The 20,895-nt window shown below is 53.6% G+C and overlaps 1 protein-coding gene across 1 annotated transcript; it reads left to right on the top strand.

Moving 5' to 3' along the window:
* Window positions 1–6,970: 6,970 nt before the first annotated feature.
* Window positions 6,971–19,704, top strand: LOC145339643 (gamma-aminobutyric acid receptor-associated protein). The gene is made up of 4 exons (XM_080184154.1): window positions 6,971–7,396; window positions 13,019–13,097; window positions 17,819–17,937; window positions 19,218–19,704. Exons 1-4 carry the CDS (start codon window positions 7,307–7,309, stop codon window positions 19,281–19,283), a joined length of 354 nt encoding a protein of 117 aa, XP_080040280.1. The 5' UTR covers window positions 6,971–7,306; the 3' UTR covers window positions 19,284–19,704.
* Window positions 19,705–20,895: the final 1,191 nt, after the last annotated feature.

The following is a 20,895-nucleotide window of genomic DNA, read 5'->3' as shown; positions in this document are numbered from 1 at the left end:
TGGGGATGGGTAGTAAGCTGACCTGGGCCTTTCCATTATCCCCATCTCCCTCTCTGTCCCACTGACTCATTCTCCCTGCTGCGTCTGGCTCGGGACTGCCCTTCCCTTAGTGTTTGAGCCTTCCACTCCTCCCCACCCCCCCAGTCCTGTCATTCCGCCCTGTTCCCCCACCCCTGCTGTCTCTCCCCCACCCGCACCCCTCCCCCTGCACCGTCCCAGTCTCCACCTCCCCTCCCCCGCCCCCTCCCATCTCCACCCCGCCCCTCCTAATCTCCACCCCCCCACACCCCTCCCGATATCCCCCCCACCCCTCCCGATATCATCCCCCCCCCACACCCCTCCTGATATCATCCCCCCCCACACCCCTCCTGATATCCCCCCCCACACCCCTCCTGATATCCCCCCCCACACCCCTCCTGATATCCCCCCCCACACCCCTCCCGATATCATCCCCCCCCCACACCCCTCCCGATATCATCCCCCCCCACACCCCTCCCGATATCTCCCCCCCACACCCCTCCCGATATCTCCCCCCCCCCACACCCCTCCCGATATCATCCCCCCCCCCACACCCCTCCCGATATCTCCCCCCCCCACACCCCTCCTGATATCATCCCCCCCCACACCCCTCCCGATATCCCCCCCACCCCTCTGATATCATCCCCCCCCACACCCCACCCGATATCATCCCCCCCCCACACCCCTCCCGATATCCCCCCCACCCCTCCTGATATCTCCCCCCCCCCACACCCCTCCTGATATCATCCCCCCCCACACCCCTCCCGATATCCCCCCCACCCCTCCTGATATCATCCCCCCCCCCACACCCCACCCGATATCATCCCCCCCCCACACCCCTCCCGATATCATCCCCCCCCCACACCCCTCCCGATATCATCCCCCCCCCCCACACCCCTCCCGATATCATCCCCCCCCCCACACCCCTCCCGATATCATCCCCCCCCCCACACCCCTCCCGATATCACCCCACCCCCACCCTCCTGATATCATCCCCCCCCACACCCCACCCGATATCATCCCCCCCCCACACCCCTCCCAATATCCCCCCCACACCCCTCCCGATATCATCCCCCCCCCACACCCCTCCCGATATCATCCCCCCCCCCACACCCCTCCCGATATCATCCCCCCCCACACCCCTCCCGATATCACCCCCCCCACACCCCTCCCAATATCCCCCCCACACCCCTCCTGATATCATCACCCCCCCACCCCTCCCGATATCATCCCCCCCCCCCGCACCCCTCCCGGTATCCCCCCCCCCCGCCACATACCGCTCTGGGTTTGGTGAACCGGGATTTGACGTTGCCTGAAGACTGTGTGGGAGATAGCGGAGTGCCCGATCGCCAGCCTCTGCCCTCCCTCCCTCACCCACCCACCCAGGCCCACACCAACAGTCTTCAGCAGGTGAAACTCACACAGCTATGGACAGTATTGTACATCGTTCTGAAGAGAGAGAGATTGAATCCACTGCACACAATAGATTATGAAGAAGGTTGTTTTTTTGTTCTATTTTCCCCCTTTCCCCATTTTTAAAATAATAATTTTCTTGTATTAAAAAGGAAGTTGAACTTTTTGCCCCCTGCTCCCCTCTGCTTCGATTCTTTTTGCCCCTTTGTGGATTGGCAGCGAGAGAGCGGAAACCCAGCAGCCCGTCCCGTATCGATACAGCTCTGTCGTTCAAGAACAGCCGTTCACCCTGCACGCAGGCACACGCACGCAGGCACACGCACGCAGGCACACGCACGCAGGCACACGCACGCAGGCACACGCACGCAGGCACACGCACGCAGGCACACGCACGCAGGCACACGCACGCAGGCACAAGCATGCACAGGCGTGCACACATACACAGACACATGCACGCAGGCATACACACAGACACACATGCGCACGCACACAGGCACATTGCACACATACATGTGTACACATGCGCACCCAGACACGCACAGATGTGCACGCATGACCGTCCATGAGCGAAACAGACACACGCAGGTACATGCACAGAGACACATTTACAGGTGCAACATGTATTGACCTGTGTATAGACAGGCACATTGACACGCACACTGGCACTCAGAAACATACACATTCACAGTGTACAACCTGACACACGCACAGTCACATGCACATACTTATTGGCAAACACATGAGCACTGACACAGACAGGTGGGCGCGTACACGCACTGACACAGACAGGTGGGCGCGTACACGCACTGACACAGACAGGTGGGCGCGTACACGCACTGACACAGACAGGTGGGCGCGTACACGCACTGACACAGACAGGTGGGCGCGTACACGCACACTGACATATACACACACAGGCAGATGTAGACGTGCACTGACATGCACACGATGATATTATTAGACGGGCAGCTGTTCAGCGACCGCTCACTTTTTGTGTATCTTGTTCACCGGCCTGGGAATGGAAATCTGGATTGAGGCTTTTCCGAGAAACCGGACTGCGACAGTGCTGCCACAGTGACCGAGTGCCGGAACAGGCTCGACAACAATACTGACCGCCTCTCTCGCTCTGTCCTATATCCAGCAATCCGGAATTCTCACTGCACCAACACGGAGCCCGAATCTCCCGCTTTCTCCAAACTCAGCTTCGGAGCAGAATGGGACCAATCTGGGATTTCAATTCCAAAATGCAGAACGTTCCCCCAAACACACGCACCCCATCGCTGTACTGTTGGACAGTCAGTACTGAGTGAGTGCCATGTTTTCAGCACGGTGACACAGTGGGTGAGCACTGCTGCCTCACAGCGCCAGGGACCCGGGTTCAATCCCAGCGGCACGGTGACACAGTGGGTTAGCGCTGCTGCCTCACAGGGACCCGGGTTCAATCCCAGCGGCACGGTGACACAGTGGGTGAGCACTGCTGCCTCACAGCGCCAGGGACCCGGGTTCAATCCCAGCGGCACGGTGACACAGTGGGTTAGCGCTGCTGCCTCACAGGGACCCGGGTTCAATCCCAGCGGCACGGTGACACAGTGGGTTAGCGCTGCTGCCTCACAGGGACCCGGGTTCAATCCCAGCGGCACGGTGACACAGTGGGTTAGCGCTGCTGCCTCACAGGGACCCGGGTTCAATCCCAGCGGCACGGTGACACAGTGGGTTAGCGCTGCTGCCTCACAGGGACCCGGGTTCAATCCCAGCGGCACGGTGACACAGTGGGTTAGCGCTGCTGTCTCACAGGGACCCGGGTTCAATCCCAGCGGCACGGTGCACAGTGGGTTAGGCGCTGCTGTCTCACAGGGACCCGGGTTCAATCCCAGCGGCACGGTGACACAGTGGGTTAGCGCTGCTGCCTCACAGGGACCCGGGTTCAATCCCAGCGGCACGGTGACACAGTGGGTTAGCGCTGCTGTCTCACAGGGACCCGGGTTCAATCCCAGCGGCACGGTGACACAGTGGGTTAGCGCTGCTGTCTCACAGCGCCAGGGACCCGGGTTCAATCCCAGCGGCACGGTGACACAGTGGGTTGGCGCTGCTGCCTCACAGCGCCAGGGACCCGGGTTCAATCCCAGCGGCACGGTGACACAGTGGGTTAGCGCTGCTGTCTCACAGGGACCCGGGTTCAATCCCAGTGGCACGGTGACACAGTGGGTTAGCGCTGCTGCCTCACAGCGCCAGGGACCCGGGTTCAATCCCAGTGGCACGGTGACACAGTGGGTTAGCGCTGCTGTCTCACAGGGACCCGGGTTCAATCCCAGCGGCACGGTGACACAGTGGGTTAGCGCTGCTGTCTCACAGCGCCAGGGACCCGGGTTCAATCCCAGTGGCACGGTGACACAGTGGGTTAGCGCTGCTGTCTCACAGGGACCCGGGTTCAATCCCAGCGGCACGGTGACACAGTGGGTTAGCGCTGCTGCCTCACAGCGCCAGGGACCCGGGTTCAATCCCAGTGGCACGGTGACACAGTGGGTTAGCGCTGCTGTCTCACAGGGACCCGGGTTCAATCCCAGTGGCACGGTGACACAGTGGGTTAGCGCTGCTGTCTCACAGGGACCCGGGTTCAATCCCAGTGGCACGGTGACACAGTGGGTTAGCGCTGCTGTCCTCACAGGGACCCGGGTTCAATCCCAGTGGCACGGTGACACAGTGGGTTAGCGCTGCTGTCTCACAGGGACCCGGGTTCAATCCCAGCGGCACGGTGACACAGTGGGTTAGCGCTGCTGCCTCACAGCGCCAGGGACCCGGGTTCAATCCCAGTGGCACGGTGACACAGTGGGTTAGCGCTGCTGTCTCACAGGGACCCGGGTTCAATCCCAGCGGCACGGTGACACAGTGGGTTAGCGCTGCTGCCTCACAGCGCCAGGGACCCGGGTTCAATCCCAGTGGCACGGTGACACAGTGGGTTAGCGCTGCTGCCTCACAGGGACCCGGGTTCAATCCCAGCGGCACGGTGACACAGTGGGTTAGCGCTGCTGTCTCACAGCGCCAGGGACCCGGGTTCAATCCCAGCGGCACGGTGACACAGTGGGTTAGCGCTGCTGCCTCACAGGGACCCGGGTTCAATCCCAGCGGCATGGTGACACAGTGGGTTAGCGCTGCTGCCTCACAGGGACCCGGGTTCAATCCCAGCGGCACGGTGACACAGTGGGTTAGCGCTGCTGCCTCACAGGGACCCGGGTTCAATCCCAGCGGCACGGTGACACAGTGGGTTAGTGCTGCTGTCTCACAGGGACCCGGGTTCAATCCCAGCCTCGGGTCACTGTCACTCGGGAGTTTGCACATTCTCCCTGTGTCTGCATGGGTTTCCTCCAGGTGTTAAGGTTTCCTCCCACAGTGCAAAAGAAGTGCGGGTTAGGTGTATTTTCTGTGCCAAATTCCCCCTTAGTGCCAGGGGGTTTAGCGAGAATAAATGCATGAGGTTATAGAGATAGGGCCTGGGTGGGATTGTGGTCGGTGCAGACGCAATGGGCCGAGTGGCCTCTTCTGCAGTGTAGGGTTCCTACGATCTTTGGACAGTGAAGGGCAATTTATCACGGCCAATCCACCTAACCTGCACATCTTTGGGAGTGTGGTTTGCATTTCTCTATAGCAAGGTCTCTCACTGCATGGGATGATGGACTGGGTTTGGGTGCTAGGTTAATGCACTGGCCACTAGGTCTATGCACTGGGTTAATGCACTGGATGCTGGGATAATGCGCTGGGTTAATGCGTTGGTTTAATGCACTGGCTGCTGGGTTAATGCACTGGGCGCCAGTGGGGACTGAGTTAATACACTGACTGCTGGGTTAATGCACTGGGCACTGGATTAATGCACTGGGTTAACGAGCTGGATGCCGGGTTAATGCACTGGGAGCTGGGTTAATGCACTGGATGCTGGGTTAATGCACTGGGAGCTGGGTTAATGCACTGGATGCTGGGTTAATGCACTGGACACTGGGTTAGTGGGAACTGCCTGCTGGGTTAATGCACTGGACACTGGGTTAATGCACTGGACACTGGGTTAGTGGGAACTGCCTGCTGGGTTAATGCACTGGACACTGGGTTCATGCACTGGACACTGGGTTAATGGGAACTGCCTGCTGGGTTAATGCACTGGGAGCTGGGTTAATGCACTGGACACTGGGTTAGTGGGAACTGCCTGCTGGGTTAATGCACTGGGAGCTGGGTTACTGCACTGGACACTGGGTTAGTGGGAACTGCCGGCTGGGTTAATGAACTGGACACTGGGTTAGTGGGAACTGCCGGCTGGGTTAATGAACTGGACACTGGGTTAGTGGGAACTGCGGCTGGGTTAATGCACTGGGAGCTGGGTTACTGCACTGGACACTGGGTTAGTGGGAACTGCCGGCTGGGTTAATGAACTGGACACTGGGTTAGTGGGAACTGCCGGCTGGGTTAATGAACTGGACACTGGGTTAGTGGGAACTGCCGGCTGGGTTAATGAACTGGACACTGGGTTAGTGGGAACTGCCGGCTGGGTTAATGCACTGGACACTGGGTTAATGGGAACTGCCTGCTGGGTTAATGCACTGGACACTGGGTTAGTGGGAACTGCCTGCTGGGTTAATGCACTGGGAGCTGGGTTAATGCACTGGACACTGGGTTAGTGGGAACTGGACACTGGGTTAGTGGGAACTGCCTGCTGGGTTAATGCACTGGACACTGGTTAATGCACTGGACACTGGGTTAGTGGGAACTGCCGGCTGGGTTAATGCACTGGGAGCTGGGTTAATGCACTGGACACTGGGTTAATGCACTGGGAGCTGGGTTAATGCACTGGACACTGGGTTAATGGGAACTGCCTGCTGGGTTAATGCACTGGGAGCTGGGTTACTGCACTGGACACTGGGTTAATGGGAACTGCCTGCTGGGTTAATGCACTGGAGCTGGGTTAAATGCACTGGGAGCTGGGTTAGTGGGAACTGCCTGCTGGGTTAATGCACTGGACACTGGGTTAATGCACTGGACACTGGGTCAATGGGAACTGCCTGCTGGGTTAATGCACTGGGAGCTGGGTTAATGCACTGGGAGCTGGGTTACTGCACTGGACACTGGGTCAATGGGAACTGCCGGCTGCGGCTCCCTGTGAAATCAGGTGACCTTGCGGAAACGAGGAGGGGGGGCGTGGCCGGCTGGCCGCGCGTCTCGTGACCCATTGTGACGCCGGGACCGCAGCACCACCCCCAACTCCCACCCCGAGCTTCGTGTCTCCCTCCGCACTCTTGAAGGGGGGAGGGGGCAGCGCGCTTGCGCAGTGGTTCCCTCCCTCCAAAGCAGCTGTGCTGGGGTGGGCAAAACCCGCAGCAGGCAGCCTGTCCTTTGAGATTCTCTTTGCTTTGTTTCCCTTTCTCCTTCTTTCCCACCCCCCACAGCGAGAATCTGAGGCGAGGGGGGGTCAGTCAGCCCCCGGGGCAGGCGGGGACTATTTTGTTTTGGTGGGTGAGGCGGCTGCGCGGCGGGTAGAGGGCGGGGCGGAGGGAGGGGCCGGTGTCAGTCCGCGGGAGGCGGCGGCGGGACGAGGAGGTGAGGGGGCGCCGCTGTGTGGCAGCGATTCAACCGGCAATTAAAAATAAACACTTCCCACCACCCACCCCCCCCAACCCAACCCCTTTTAAACTGAACAGCACATCCACCACAAATCCCATTCCCCAGGAAAAGCCCGAGAGAGAGAGAGAGAATTCCGAACCCTCAGGTGGTAAATCCAGGCCGGGGATCGCGGGCGGACTAGGCCGCAAGCCTCCAGCCCACCCCCCCCACCACCGAGTGTCGAGTGAGGGAGAAGCCGAGTTTGACGCCGAGAGAGGCGGCGGCAGCAGCGGGGATGAAGTTCCAGTACAAGGAGGAGCATCTGTTCGAGAAGCGGCGCTCCGAGGGGGAGAAGATCCGCAAGAAATACCCGGACCGGGTCCCGGTCAGTATAACCAGCTTAACTAGCTTAACCAGCTTAACCAGCCGATCCCTCATAGGAGGTGGGGGGGGGGCTGACCCCCCAAGTCAGTTCGTGTATTCCGCTGTAACCCCAGAGACTTAATCAGTGGCTAACCCACCGGGAGATTCATGTTAACCAGCCTAACTAAACTGGGGGGTCACCTAACCAGTAGTTAACTTGCCCCCCCCCCCCCCCCCCAAACCAGCCTCAGAGGTTGATGTAAGCAGTGGTTAACCTGCCTAACTAACTAAGAGGTTGGTTTGGACAGTAGTCAATGAGCCAAGAAATTGGTTTAAGCTGGCTAACTTAGCCAAGAGGTTGATTTGAACAGCTGTTAACCTGCCTGACTAGCCAGCAGGTTGACTTGAACAGCGGCTAACCTGGCTGACTCGCCAAGAAGTTGATTTAAACTGCCTGTCTAGCCAAGAGGTTGACTTGAACAGCTGTTAACCTGGCTGACTAGCCAAGAGCTTGATTTAAACTGCCTGATTAGCCAAGAGGTTGGTTTAACCTGGCTAACTAGCCAAGAGGTTGACTTGAACAGCGGCTAACCTGGCTAACTAGCCAAGAGGTTGATTAAAACAGTATCTGACCAGCAAAGAAGGTTGAATTGAGTGGTGGATAACGAGCCTTACTAACCTAGGGATTGGTCTAAGCAGTGGCCGAATGCGGCAATGATGTCAGCGATACCTAACTAACAAAGTGATTGTAACCAGAGTAAATATACCGACTAGCGTAACTTGCTATTAACCAGTATAATCAGTGTCGAGTAGCCAGCACCTGAATAGGGTAATTAAAGCACAGACTGATGCTAAACAGCGTCAGTTTAAACTAACAGACTAAAGCACGCTGTTCACCATTATAACTGATGGATAGGCAGCTGTTTCATTCAGGGTAACTCATGGACAGGATGGTGTGACTAGCTGCTAACTAGTCAGAATAACTTGCTCGAAGCAGCCATGGGCTTGACTTGAGTCATTGAGATGATTAAATAAATACAGCAAAAAATCTGAGTCCTTGGTAATAAAACTGAAGTAAACTAACAAAGTAATGGATAAAGCCAATAGTGTGATATTATCTCACTGAATAAATAAACTGAATTGTGGCTATGTGTGATAAAACTGATTTTAAAATGGGTTGGCGCTGAGGGATCGCCGCACTGTCAGGGGGTTGGCGCTGAGGGAGCGCCGCACTGTCAGGGGGTTGGCGCTGAGGGAGCGCCGCACTGTCAGGGGGTTGGCGCTGAGGGAGCGCCGCACTGTCAGGGGGTTGGCGCTGAGGGAGCGCCGCACTGTCAGGGGGTTGGCGCTGAGGGAGCGCCGCACTGTCAGGGGGTTGGCGCTGAGGGAGCGCCGCACTGTCAGGGGGTTGGCGCTGAGGGAGCGCCGCACTGTCAGGGGGTTGGCGCTGAGGGAGCGCCGCACTGTCAGGGGGTTGGCGCTGAGGGAGCGCCGCACTGTCAGGGGGTTGGCGCTGAGGGAGCGCCGCACTGTCAGGGGGTTGGCGCTGAGGGAGCGCCGCACTGTCAGGGGGTTGGCGCTGAGGGAGCGCCGCACTGTCCCTCCGTGCTTTTAACAGTGGCAACAGCTTTTACGTCCACCTGAGGTGTGAGAAGTGGCCTTAGTTTAATATCCTATCTGAGAGATGGCTCTGCAGCAGTGCAGCCCCTCCCTGACCGCGTTGCCGGCCTCCTCTCGTCCCTGGCCCTGCAGTGGCGCAGTGTTGAAGTGACGGGCAGAATGCTGGGCAGCGGGATTTGGTTTGGTGGTTTCACTTATCAGTCACTCTGGGCCAACTGGTCTCTTCCTGTGACTCTGTCATGTCCTGGACAACATTTATCTCCAGCTGAAGAATTGGATCCATGTCCTATTGACCAGCATCGCTGCACGTCAGAGTTTATTTCAGAGAATTTAAAGCCCTTTGGGACATTTGGAAGCTGTGAATGGATCTGTCAAGGTCAGCCCTGATCTCGCCAAATGGCAGTGCAGGTTGAGTGGGCCGAATGGCCTACTCCTGTTTATCAGCAAGTGATTTAAATGTGACAGACTAAAGGACAGACGCAGTGTGTCTGTTCACAGACTGAGTGGCTGTCTTTCCGGTATCAGTGATCGGTGCAGACAGTTTCACAGTCGGATATTCGCTGGTGACAGATTGCAGCTTCCTCGGATTTGCGAATGTCTGTCACGCAGCAACATCAACACAATCTCTCTGAACTGGGAGTGTTGCCCATCAATCCTTGTCTGTCTGGCCACAGGTCTGCCAGCCTCGCTAATGCTGTGGTTGGGAGGGAGGGAGAATGAGTCTGTGGCACCCTGGAGGAACTGTTCTCCGATGTGGTCCTGATTGGTGCCTGTGTCGCCATTTTGCCATGAATTCGTAAAGCTGCACTGTGCCAGATATATGTGTCAGAGGAAATTGCCTAGAAGAAACTCGTTTTGTAACAGGAGGGCTTTTTATCATCTTGAGTGTGGAGAATTCTTGGAGTGCATGTGTGTGCGCACCCTGATACACCAGTCTGTACAGTCAGGGGGGTCACAATCCAAAACTGTTTGGTGCATTTTCTTAATAAATGTATACGGAAGTGAATGATTTCCACCATAATTGGCTGTGTGTTGCATTATCAGCAGTTGTTACACCCCAGGGTGTGACTCCGGTCTCACCCCCCCCCCCCCAAAAGAATTTTGAATTTGACTCTCTGTCCGTGCTGACGAGATGTAAATATCCTGTGGTGCCAGTTGAAGAAGGGCAGGTGAGTTGTCCCCTGTGTCCTGTCCAGGCTGGCTGATTACTCTGCTGTTTGTGGTATCTTCCTGTGCGCAGTTGGCTGCTGTGCTTGCCTGTGTACCAGTGACTGCGCTTCTCAAATTAGTTTTGACTCTCATTTCGAGTCCTTTTGTTTTTGGAAATGAAACAGGAAATTGCTTGCAAAGTGGACATTTCCAGTGCGGCTGTCTGTGACTGAGCTGTGGGAATGTTACTCTCTGTCTGTAATGTGCCTTTAGGGAAGGAAATCTGCTATCCTTACCTGGTCTGGCCTACATGTGACTCCAGAGCCATAGTGACGTGGTTACCTCTTACCTGAAATGGCCAAGTGAGACACTCAGTTTGAGAGGCAATTAGGGTCCAGCCGGTGCTGTCCACGTCCCATAAGAACGGATTTTAAAACTACCCTCTACACTAATGTCTTCACATCTACTTCTTCACTGAGTGTAAGGTGCAGTATTGAGCTGATTTTAGGTTGATGTAATGGTTTTGAGCATGAGAATTGTGGTGTTTAGCTGCTATTGTACAGGGCATTAGTGAGGCCACAGCTGGAGTATTGTGTACAGTTTTGGTGTCCTTATCTGAGGAAGGACGTCCTCGCTATAGAGGGAGTACAGTGAGGGTTTACCAGGCTGATTCCTGGGATGGCAGGTCTGTCGTATGAGGACAGACTAAGTTGTTAAGATTATATTCACTGGAGTTTACAGGGGATGTCATAGAAACTTATAAAATTCTAACAGGGTTAGACAGGGTAGATTGAGAAAGAAAGTTCCTGATGGTGGGGGGCGTCCAGAACTAGGGGTCAGAGTTTGAGGATAAGGGGTAAACCTTTTAGGACTGAGGTGAGGGGAAATTTCTTCACCCAGAGGGGGGTGAATGTGTGGGATTCACTCCCACAGAAAGTAGTTGAGGCCAAAACGTTGTGTGATTTCAAGATTGGGCAGCACAGTGGGTTAGCACTGCTGCCTTACAGCGCCAGGGAACCCGGGTTCGATTCCCAGCTTGGGTCACTCTCTGTGTGGAGTTTACACATTCTCCCTGTGTCTGTGTGGGGTTTCCTCCCACAGTCCAAAAGGTGCGGGTTAGGTGGATTGGCCATGCTAAGTTGCCCTTTAGTGTCAGGGAGCTAGCTAGGGTAAATGCATGGGGTTACAGGGATAGGGCCTGGGTGGGACTGTGGTCAGTGCAGTCTCAGTGGGCTGAATGGCCTCCTTCTGCATTGTAGGATTCTAGTATGAATCAGATATAGTTTTTGGGGCTAAAGGGATCAAGGGACATGTTTTGGCCGGGGAGGGGGGGCAGTGGGATCAGGATTTTAATGGTCAGCTGTGACCAAATTGAATGGCGGAGCAGGCTCAGAGGGCCGAATGGCCGCCTCCTCCTAGTTTCTGTGTTTCTCACTCTGCCCACCTCACTCGTTCTGTGTGGGTTTCGATAATGAGTAAACGGTTTGATGTGGTAACTGGTGAGTAAACCCAGTGATGCAACCCCGTGCAGAAGTGAAACCACAATCTTGAAAGTGTGTTGAAGTTTTACAGTCGCTCTGTTCAGCTCCAGGGAGATTTAGACCTGGGGGGTTTTCTTGAGTTTAGGTTTGGTTTGGAGCTTTCACTCTGATCTTGCTTTTAGCAGCTCTCGGTTCCTGTAATTGTATTCCCTTGGGCTGTTGTAGCTCTGTGCGTGCAGCTGGCAAGCTGTAAAGGGCAGCGACGTTTGCCTTTGGCGTTCCACAGCAAGTGGGTGAAAGAACGCAGAGGGTGGTGAGCCCTGGGCTGGTGGCAGTTATCCTGATGTCAGTGGCTTGGGCGTAGAAATTCTCACAATCTTGCGTTGTCTCGATTTGCAGTGCGATGCGCAGGTTAAAACCTCCCCAGCAAGGAGCAGCTACCAATGATACTGTTGGAGGCCTCTGCGATCTGTCGCTGACCTGTTGGTTTCTGCTTTAGGATTTTAAGAGTTGAATGATTTGAACAGTCCTGTCGAGTTAGGAGGAGAAACCCTTTGCTACTTTCCCTCCTTGCCTGACACTCAAAATCAGCATCTCGGAGAGTTACTGGCTTGGGTGCCAGCCTATTGAATAGCCCATTGGAGATATAGGAGTGAAATTAGGCCACTCAGCCCATTGAGTCTGCTCCAGCAGGGGCATCCTGGCCCAGTCTGACAGGTCTCCAGAATGTCAACCCCCCTCAAACAGCAGAATTCAACAACAAAAAACTATCAGCTACGTTCACAAGACTTTATAAGAAACGTACTGTGCAGAAAGAGGCCATTCAGCCCATTACACCTGCACTGACCACAATCCCATCCAGGCCTGATCCCCGTAACTCCATTTATTTACCCTAGCTAGTTCCTCTAACACTAAGGGACAATTTAGCATGGCCAATCGACCTAACCTTTGGAGTGTTGGAGAAAACCCATGCAGACATGGGGAGACCGTGCAGACTCCACACAGACAGTGACCCAAACTGGGAATCGAACCCCGGTCCCTGGCGCTGTGAGGCAGCTGTGCTGCCCACTTGTTCACTGCGATTTTACAAAAATCCCCATGCCCTTTAACCTGCACAATCGGGCTGGCCCGGGCTCCCCTCAGCCCTGCACCCTGGTGCAATGCAGCTCCAGGCACACCCCAGGACATACTCCAGCTGTACTCCCAACTTGTCAGGGTTGTGTCATTCGAACAGCCTGATCTCTCAGGAGCAGTGATTGGCATAGCTCCTTCACCTCTCTGCCAGTATGTCTCCCTGTGATCCACCAGTTCATTACGCAGGCTTCGGCTTGTAACCTGGAAAGCCAGCTTTAAAGGAGGGGTTTGTTTTAATGTCTCTGCTTTGCCTGTTGCAGGTGATCGTGGAGAAGGCTCCGAAGGCCAGGATAGGGGACCTCGACAAGAAGAAGTACCTTGTGCCATCTGACCTGACAGGTAAGCCATTGCTGTGTCCGTCCCTCCCTCCCCACAATATCAGGGTGCTCCACTGTGGAGTTCAGGATCTGTTGTGTGTGTTGTTGAGGTTACACTCGATTTTATATCCATGTGAGTAAAATCTCATTCTCAACCTGGTACGTTTTAGTAGCTCACTTTGAACCCAGTGCCTATTTATAAGGCCACCTGGGAGTGAGATCTTTTTCACGCAGTTTGCTCCACTCGGGTTTATTTCTGGCAAGGGTAAATTTTTCTCATGGGGTGTGGGTATCGTTGGCCAGGCCAGCATTAATTGCCCATCCTTAATTGCTCCTTGAACTGAGTGGCTTGCAAGGCCATTTCTTACAACAATGTGGGCACAGTAAGAAGTCTCACCACACCAGGTTAAAGTCTGGTTTATTTGGTAGCACAAGCTTTTGGGGCACTGCCCCTTCATTAGGTGAATGCAGCATTTGGTTAACAAACGGGCATACATGAACACAAACTCGATCACAAGATGATGACTGGAATGTGAGTCTCAACAGGTAATCGAGTCTTTAAAGGTATAGACAACAGAGAGGGTGAAGCACAAGTTAAAAGAGGTCTGAGTTGTCTCCAGACAGGACAGTTATTAAGATTTTGCAAGTCCAGGCAAGTCGTAGGGGATGAATAGACACTGCGACAATCACCAGGCAGGAGTGTTCCCTTCCTGTTGGCGAACACTTCAGTGGTCACGGGTATTCAGTCTCTGATCTTTGGGTAAGATTCTCCAAGGCGTCCTTCATGACACGCGACAGCGCAGAGTCGCTGAGCAGAGACTGATAGCCAAGTTCTACACACACAAGGACAGTCTTACCCGGGATCCTGGGTTCATGTCACACTATCTGTAACCCCCATGACTTTCCTGGGTTTGTAAAATCTCACTTACTGTACTGTCTGGAGACAATACACATCTCTTTAACCTGTGCTTAACCCCCTCTCCACCCGCACTGTCTGTACCTGTAAAGACTTGATTACCTGTTGAGATGTGCATTCCAGCCATTATCTTGGAATTGAGTTTGTGTCTATATATGCCCTGTTTGTGAACCAAATCCTGCGCTCATCTGATGAAGGGGCAGCATTCCGAAAGCTCATACTACCAAATAAACCTGTCAGACTTTAACCTTGTGTTGTGAGACTACTTACTGAGCCTACCCCAGTCCATCTCCACACCAAAGCAGTGTGGGAGGAGTGTACAATGTCTCATTACACTTATATACCTTTCAGTGGTGCTCCCAGTTGGCCAGGTATGTTCTTTTAGAATGGCCACACGCACTACCCACATTATTAAATAAACCAGACTTGTCAAGTAGAAAGGCAAAGATTATGACCGTAGAAACTAAAATACCCCTAAGTCTCTCTTGCGGGGAGCTGGTGGCCCAGTGGGATTATCGCTAGACTATTAATCCAGAAACTCAGCTAATGTTCTGGGGGATCCAGGTTCAAATCCCGCCACGGCAGATGGTGGAATTTGAATTCAATTAAAAAAAATCTGGAATTGAGAATCTCCTGATGACCCATTGTTGGAAAAACCCATCTGGTTCCTTTAGGGAAGGAAATCTGCCGTCCTTACCCCGGTCTGGCCTACATGTGATTCCAGAGACACAGCAATGTGGGTGACTCTCAACTGCCCTCCAGGGGTAACAGATGCTGGCCCAGCCAGCCACACCTGTGTCCCACAAATGAATAAAAAAGAGAACCTCTCTTTCACACCCACACCAGGAAATAAATATACACCGGTGGAAGAATTCTGTCAACGGTTTGAATGAACGTAGAGAGATGGTGGAGTCGTCAAAGAGGCGACCAGCTTGTACGATTGGTGTCTCGGCACTGATCTACAAAGCAGTTGATGATTTTTGCATTGCCTTACGGATGGGCTAAAGGAACACTTGCAGGTACTCGATTCCCAGCACACCGAGCAGCCTAACAGCAGCTGATATTCGCTTCCATCTCTGAATCACAGAAAAGCTGCTGTCTCCCTCACAAACTGCTGGTCCTTCTCAAAACAGGTTTTTTAATCAGTTTTCCAGGCACGGTTTGCTTTTTCCAGAACCACAAAATACCCTGTGTACGCAATCCACCAGAGGATTCCATCCTCCTTGCAACTGCTTACTTTTCCGGTTAAAGCAAAGTACTCTCGCTCCCAGGAATAGCAGTGAGAGCCTTGCGTTTGCCCTTTTTATAAATGTTGTCTTTTAAATACACGCTTCCAAAATATCCTTAAGGATGATCCACTAGGGTCCATGACCCTATCAACATCCTGGGGGTTCCTATTGACCAGAAACTGAACTGGACCCAGCCATGTAAACACAGTGGCTCCCAGAGCAGGTCAGAGGCTGGGAATCCTGCAGTGAGTAACTCACCTCCTGTCTCCCCCGCAAAGCCTGTCCACCATCTACAAGGACACAAGTCAGGAGTGTGGTGGAATACTCCCCACTTGCCTGGATGGGGGCAGCTCCAACAACACTCGAGAAGCTCAACACCATCCAGGACAAAGCAGCCCCGGCCCCCCATCCACAAACACTCACTCCCCCCACCCTCAGTGACAGCCGTGTGTACCATCTACAAGATGCACTGCAGCGACTCACCAAGGCTCCTGAGACAGCACCTTCCAAACCCACTTCCATCCAGAAGGACACGGGGCAGCAGATAACTGGGAACACCCCCACCTGCAAATCACACCCCATCCTGACTTGGAAATATATCGGCCGTTCCTTCACAGTCACTGGGTCAAAATCCTGGAATTTCTTCCCAAACAATGCTGTGGATGTGCCTACACCTCTGGGGCTGCCGTAGTTCAGAAAGCCAGCTTGCCATCACCTTCTCGAGGCTAACCAGGAATGTTCAATAAATGCTGGCCAGTCAGTGCTGCCCAGACCCTGTAAAGGAATACTTTAAAAATAATTCCACAGGGCAACCTCATTGCTGTGGCTCTGGAATTCAGATGTTTTACAGTTTGTTTATTAGTGTCGCATGTTGGCTTACATTAACATTGCAATGAAACTACTGTGAAAATCCCCTAGTCGCCACACTCTGGCGCCTGCTCGGGTAACACTGAGGGAGAATTTAGCACGGCCCAATGCACCCGAACCAGCACGTCTTTCGGACTGTGGGAGGCACAGTGAATAGCCTCAAAACACCAGGTTAAAGTCCAGCAGGTTTACGCAGTAGCATGAGCTTTCGGAGTAAACCAGAGCACCCGGAGGAAACCAATGCAGACACGGGGAGAACATACAAACTCTGCACAGACAGTGACCCAAGCTGGGAATCGAACCCAGGTCCCTGGCTCTGTGAGGCGGCAGTGCTAACCCACTATGCCACGTAGGCCAGACTGTGTAATGTTGGCAGATTTCCCTCCTTGAAGGTGTTAATGAACCAGACGGTGTGAGGCGATCACTGGTAGTCACCGTTATTTTTCCAGATTTTCAAAATTTTGAATTTAAATTCCACATGCTGCCCTGGAGGGATTTGAGCCCTCTGCCCACCCTCGCCTCCACCTGCACACACACGCCAGGGAAATATTAGACGTGCAGCTTTTGGGGGAAAGTGTGTCCTCCCTCTCTCTCTGCTCGCAGAGCTTTTGCTGAGCTCAACCTCGGATCTGCAGCAAACATTTCTGTTTGCACTGAATGATATACTTTTCAACCAACTGCACATGCCAAGTGGCTGCTGTGTGCCTGCCAGTGTCCATACAGCCTTGTCCTGCCCCCATTGCTGAGTATATGGGTGCTGCACCCTCCTGACAGTGTGAGGGGGCCCCTCCCCTCAGCGTTTCAGGACCCTGCAGTGTTTGCTGATTGGGTGGCTCTGTAATTGGCCTAATCTGCATTGTGTCCCTGGATCGAATCCCACGTCTCACATATGAGTCATCCTGGCATGGTGTGTGTGATAGGACTGAGTAACGCAGTGCCAACGCTGAACCTGACAACCTGTTTGTGTTGGAACTGAGAAATTTAAAAACACAGCAGGCCAGTCAGCAGTCTCCTTCGAGACAATATCTCTCTTCCCCCTCTAGAACAGTATCGGTGTGCTGGGCAGTGTCACCATCAGCAGCTGAACAGCTGCTTTCTCTCAACAGCGCGGGAGGCAGGAGGGTTTTTAAAAATAATAATTCTGGGAACACAGCTGGCCAGCATTTACTGCCCATCCCTAACTGCCCCGTGAACTGAGTGCCATTTCAGAGGGCAGTTGAGAGACACCCACATTGGATGTGTCTCTGGAGTCACATGTAGGCCAGACCGGGGTAAGGACGGTAGATTTCCTTCCCTAAAGGAACCAGATGGGTTTTTCCGACAATGGGTCATCAGGAGATTCTTAATTCCAGATATTTTTTATTGAATTCAAATTCCACCATCTGCCGTGGCGGGATTCGAACTCAGGTCCCCCAGAAACATTAGCTGAGTTTCTGGATTAGTATCCTAGTGATAGGACATCACCTCCCCATCTCTCCCGTTTTGTTATTAACCCCCTGCGTGCTGACGGTATGGCCTCCCGTGCATGTTCTTTGCCTGCACCCTGTGACAACCGAGACCTTGAGAATTGGCAGCCTGTTCACAGACAGGAGGCATCGCTGCCACGTGCTGTCCCGATCCTGTCCGGTGTGGCGGAGCTCGTTCGAGGAGAAGCCGGCTGCCTTTTCGCTCGTGGCAGCGCACCGCAGCGCTGCGCTCCTGACTCACTTCTCGTCCGCTTGTTTTCCACAGTTGGTCAGTTCTACTTCCTGATTCGGAAACGTATCCACCTGCGAGCTGAGGACGCCCTCTTCTTCTTCGTAAACAACGTCATTCCACCAACCAGCGCCACCATGGGACAGCTCTACCAGGTCAGTAACAGGGAGCTGCCTGTACTGTGTGCTCGCTGCACACTTAAATTCTGTTTCAGTCAGCCTGGTTAAAATCGGGCATCTTTCTGTGGCACGCGTGGAGATTGAACTCACGGCAGAGGGGAAGTGGTTTTTAAAAAAAAAATTTACCCATAGAGAAAGTAAATCCCAGAACAAAATCTGTCCTTTTGTGTCCCTGACGTCCTCTGCAGTGAGTTCCTGCTTTCCAAACCATGTAGGGTGGCCAGTGCATTGCTTTGTACTGTACAGGGCTGCAATGGGTCGGGCAAGCCACAGCAGTAAGGGTGTGTGGCTGCTGTGCTCTGACACAGAATGATGGGCTACACACACTTAAACACCCCCCTCCCCCTCGCGCTCAGAGTCTTTCATAAAATCCCTACAGTGCTGAAGGAGGCCATTCAGCCCATCGAGCTTGCACCCAGGGCCTATTCCCTGTAACCCCACATATTTACCCTGCTAATCCCCCCGACATTGAGGAGGCCATTGGGTTGACAGCAACACACCTTACCCTGGCTTACCCTCTGCCCTGTAACCCCAGGCACTTACTCCACTAATATGCCTAACCTAGACTTTGGATCCTAAGGGGCAATTTAGCATGGCCAATCCACCTAACCTGTACATCTTTGGAGTGTGGGAGGAAACCGGAGCACCTGGAGGAAACCCACGCAGACATGGGGTGAACATGCAGACCCCGCACAATGACCCAAGCCAGGAATCGAACCCAGCTTGAGAGGCAGCAGTGCTAACCACTGTGCCACCTTAAATAGCACTGATCCCACAGGAGCACCCAGTCAGTCCGGAGCACTGGGCAGGAAGTGCTACCGAGGGAGTGTGGCACTGTTGGATGAGCCTTTCCTGGATGAGATCTAAAACTTAGAGCAACATCTGTGAGTCTCGGATCAGATCCTGTTCTGAACGGGTGTGAGGGACGTCCCCCCCCCCTCTGTACTGGCCGATACTTAATCTCTCAATGTCGCTACCACTGGGTTGCTGATCGTGGGATCTTGCTGCCCATAAAGTGGTAGCTGGTTCGGGACAGCAACACCCCTATTTCACAGGCCAGGGGTGCTTAATGGCCGTCCTGAGGAAGCTGCTGTATTAAACTCTGACCTGCCCCCCACACGGGGCAGGGGAGATTGTGAAAACTTGCCTACTGGGGGCTGAGGCAGGTATGTAAAAATGGGTGGGTGCAGGAAGTTTGAACGCTGGCCTAATCGAGTCTGGGTTTATTTTCTCCCCCCCACCTTTCCCCCGTCCAGGAACATCACGAAGAGGACTTCTTTTTGTACATCGCTTACAGTGATGAGAGTGTGTACGGCCTGTAAACTCTGCTGATGGTTCCAGAGGCTGAGCGTTCACTCGTTTCGCACTTCTTGGTGTGTTTTCTCAATGCTGATCTCTGTGTGTGTTTCTGTCATTAGCCTGGATAAATGGAGAAGGGGACTGGGGGGACGGGGGTGGGGGGGGAAACAGAGGCTGTATTAATCCTTTGTAATTGAGTTGTTTTGATTTTGTGGTGTTACTGAGCTCTCTGCTATCGTCATCTCTGCGCTCCTGCTTTTAGCGCGCTCTTCATTCCTTTTTGTTTTGGGGGGGGAGGGATGGGGGGGCTTACCACACCGATTTATTGGTTCACCCGTAACTCGAAGCTGATTGGATGCGTCTTTCGCCAACTGTGCTGTTTAGCTGCCTGAGGACACGCCTCATGTACCGTGAAAGCTAAAATAAAACCATCAGTACACAGTGGGTGGGTGTTCATTATTATCAAAAACCTATCTACCTGTGACTTAAATATATTTAGCGAGGCAGCCTCCACCACCTCAACGGGCAGAGAATTCCAGAGATTCACCACCCTTTGAGTGAAGAAGTTCCCCCTCAACTCCGATCTAAACTGCACCCCCCTCATCTTGAGGCTGTGCCCTCTAGTCCTGCTGTCCTTTCTGAGCGGGAAGAATCTCTCTACCTCTACCCTATCCATCCCTTTCATTATCTTATACGTCTCTATAAGATCCCCCCTCATCTAAACTCCAACGAGTACAGACCCAGTCTATTTAGTCTCTCTTCATAGTCCAACCCACTCATCTCCGGTATCAGCCTAGTGAACCTCCTCTGCACTCCCTCCAAAGCCAAAATATCCTTGCCAAAACTGCACACAGTACTCCAGCTGCGGCCTCACCAGTGCCCTGTACAGTTGCAGCAAGACCTCGCTGCTTTTATATTCTATCCACCTCGCTATAAAGGCCAGCATCCCATTCACCTTCTTGATCACCTGCTGCACCTGCAGACTGGGTTTTTGCGACTCATGCACAAGGACCCCCAGGTCCCTCTGCACCGTAGCATGCTGCAGCTTTTTGCCCTTGAAATAGTAATCCCTCCTACTATTATTCCTGCCAAAGTGGATAACCTCACACTTGCTAACATTACACTCCATCTGCCAGGTCCTCGCCCACTCACTCAGCCTACCTAGATCTCTCTGCAGACTTTCTACACCCTCTGCACAATTTGCTTTTCCACTTATCTTTGTGTCATCAGCAAATTTTGTGACCCTACACTCAGCCCCCTCCTCTAGATCATCTGTATAAGTGGTAAATAGCTGAGGCCCCAGCACCGATCCCTGCGGCACTCCACTGAGTCACACTCAGCCTTGGTTGTAACTTAGGCAGAGATATTTATTCCTTCTCCCCTTCTGGTCATTGTCTGTGCGGAGTCTGCACGTTCTCCTGTGTCTGCAGGGGTTTCTTCTGCCCCCCTGCCCAAGAGACGTGCTGGTTAGGGTGCATTGGCCATGTTAAGTTTTCCCTCAGTATTACCCGAACAGGCGCCGGAGTGTGGCCAGTGTGGGGATTTTCACAGTAACTTCATTGCAGCGTTAATGTCAGCCTACTTGTGACACTAATAAATCTTTCCCTGAAAGTGCAGAAGGAAGCCATTCAGCCC

This window comes from Carcharhinus amblyrhynchos, unplaced genomic scaffold (assembly GCF_965287045.1).
Source record: "Carcharhinus amblyrhynchos unplaced genomic scaffold, sCarAmb.v2.hapA scaffold_581, whole genome shotgun sequence".
In the NCBI taxonomy this organism is placed as follows: Eukaryota; Metazoa; Chordata; class Chondrichthyes; order Carcharhiniformes; family Carcharhinidae; genus Carcharhinus; species Carcharhinus amblyrhynchos.
This window is presented reverse-complemented; position numbering and strand designations above follow the sequence as displayed.

What these genes read in the sequence shown, in the direction of transcription:
- LOC145339643 (XM_080184154.1), top strand. Translation starts at nt 7,307, where the DNA reads ATGAAGTTCCAGTACAAGGAGGAGCATCTGTTCGAGAAGCGGCGCTCC. An exon ending in TGTGCCATCTGACCTGACAG is followed by an intron (nt 13,098 to 17,818) that starts GTAAGCCATTGC and finishes TGTTTTCCACAG; the next exon opens with TTGGTCAGTTCTACTTCCTG. An exon ending in CCATGGGACAGCTCTACCAG is followed by an intron (nt 17,938 to 19,217) that starts GTCAGTAACAGG and finishes TCCCCCGTCCAG; the next exon opens with GAACATCACGAAGAGGACTT.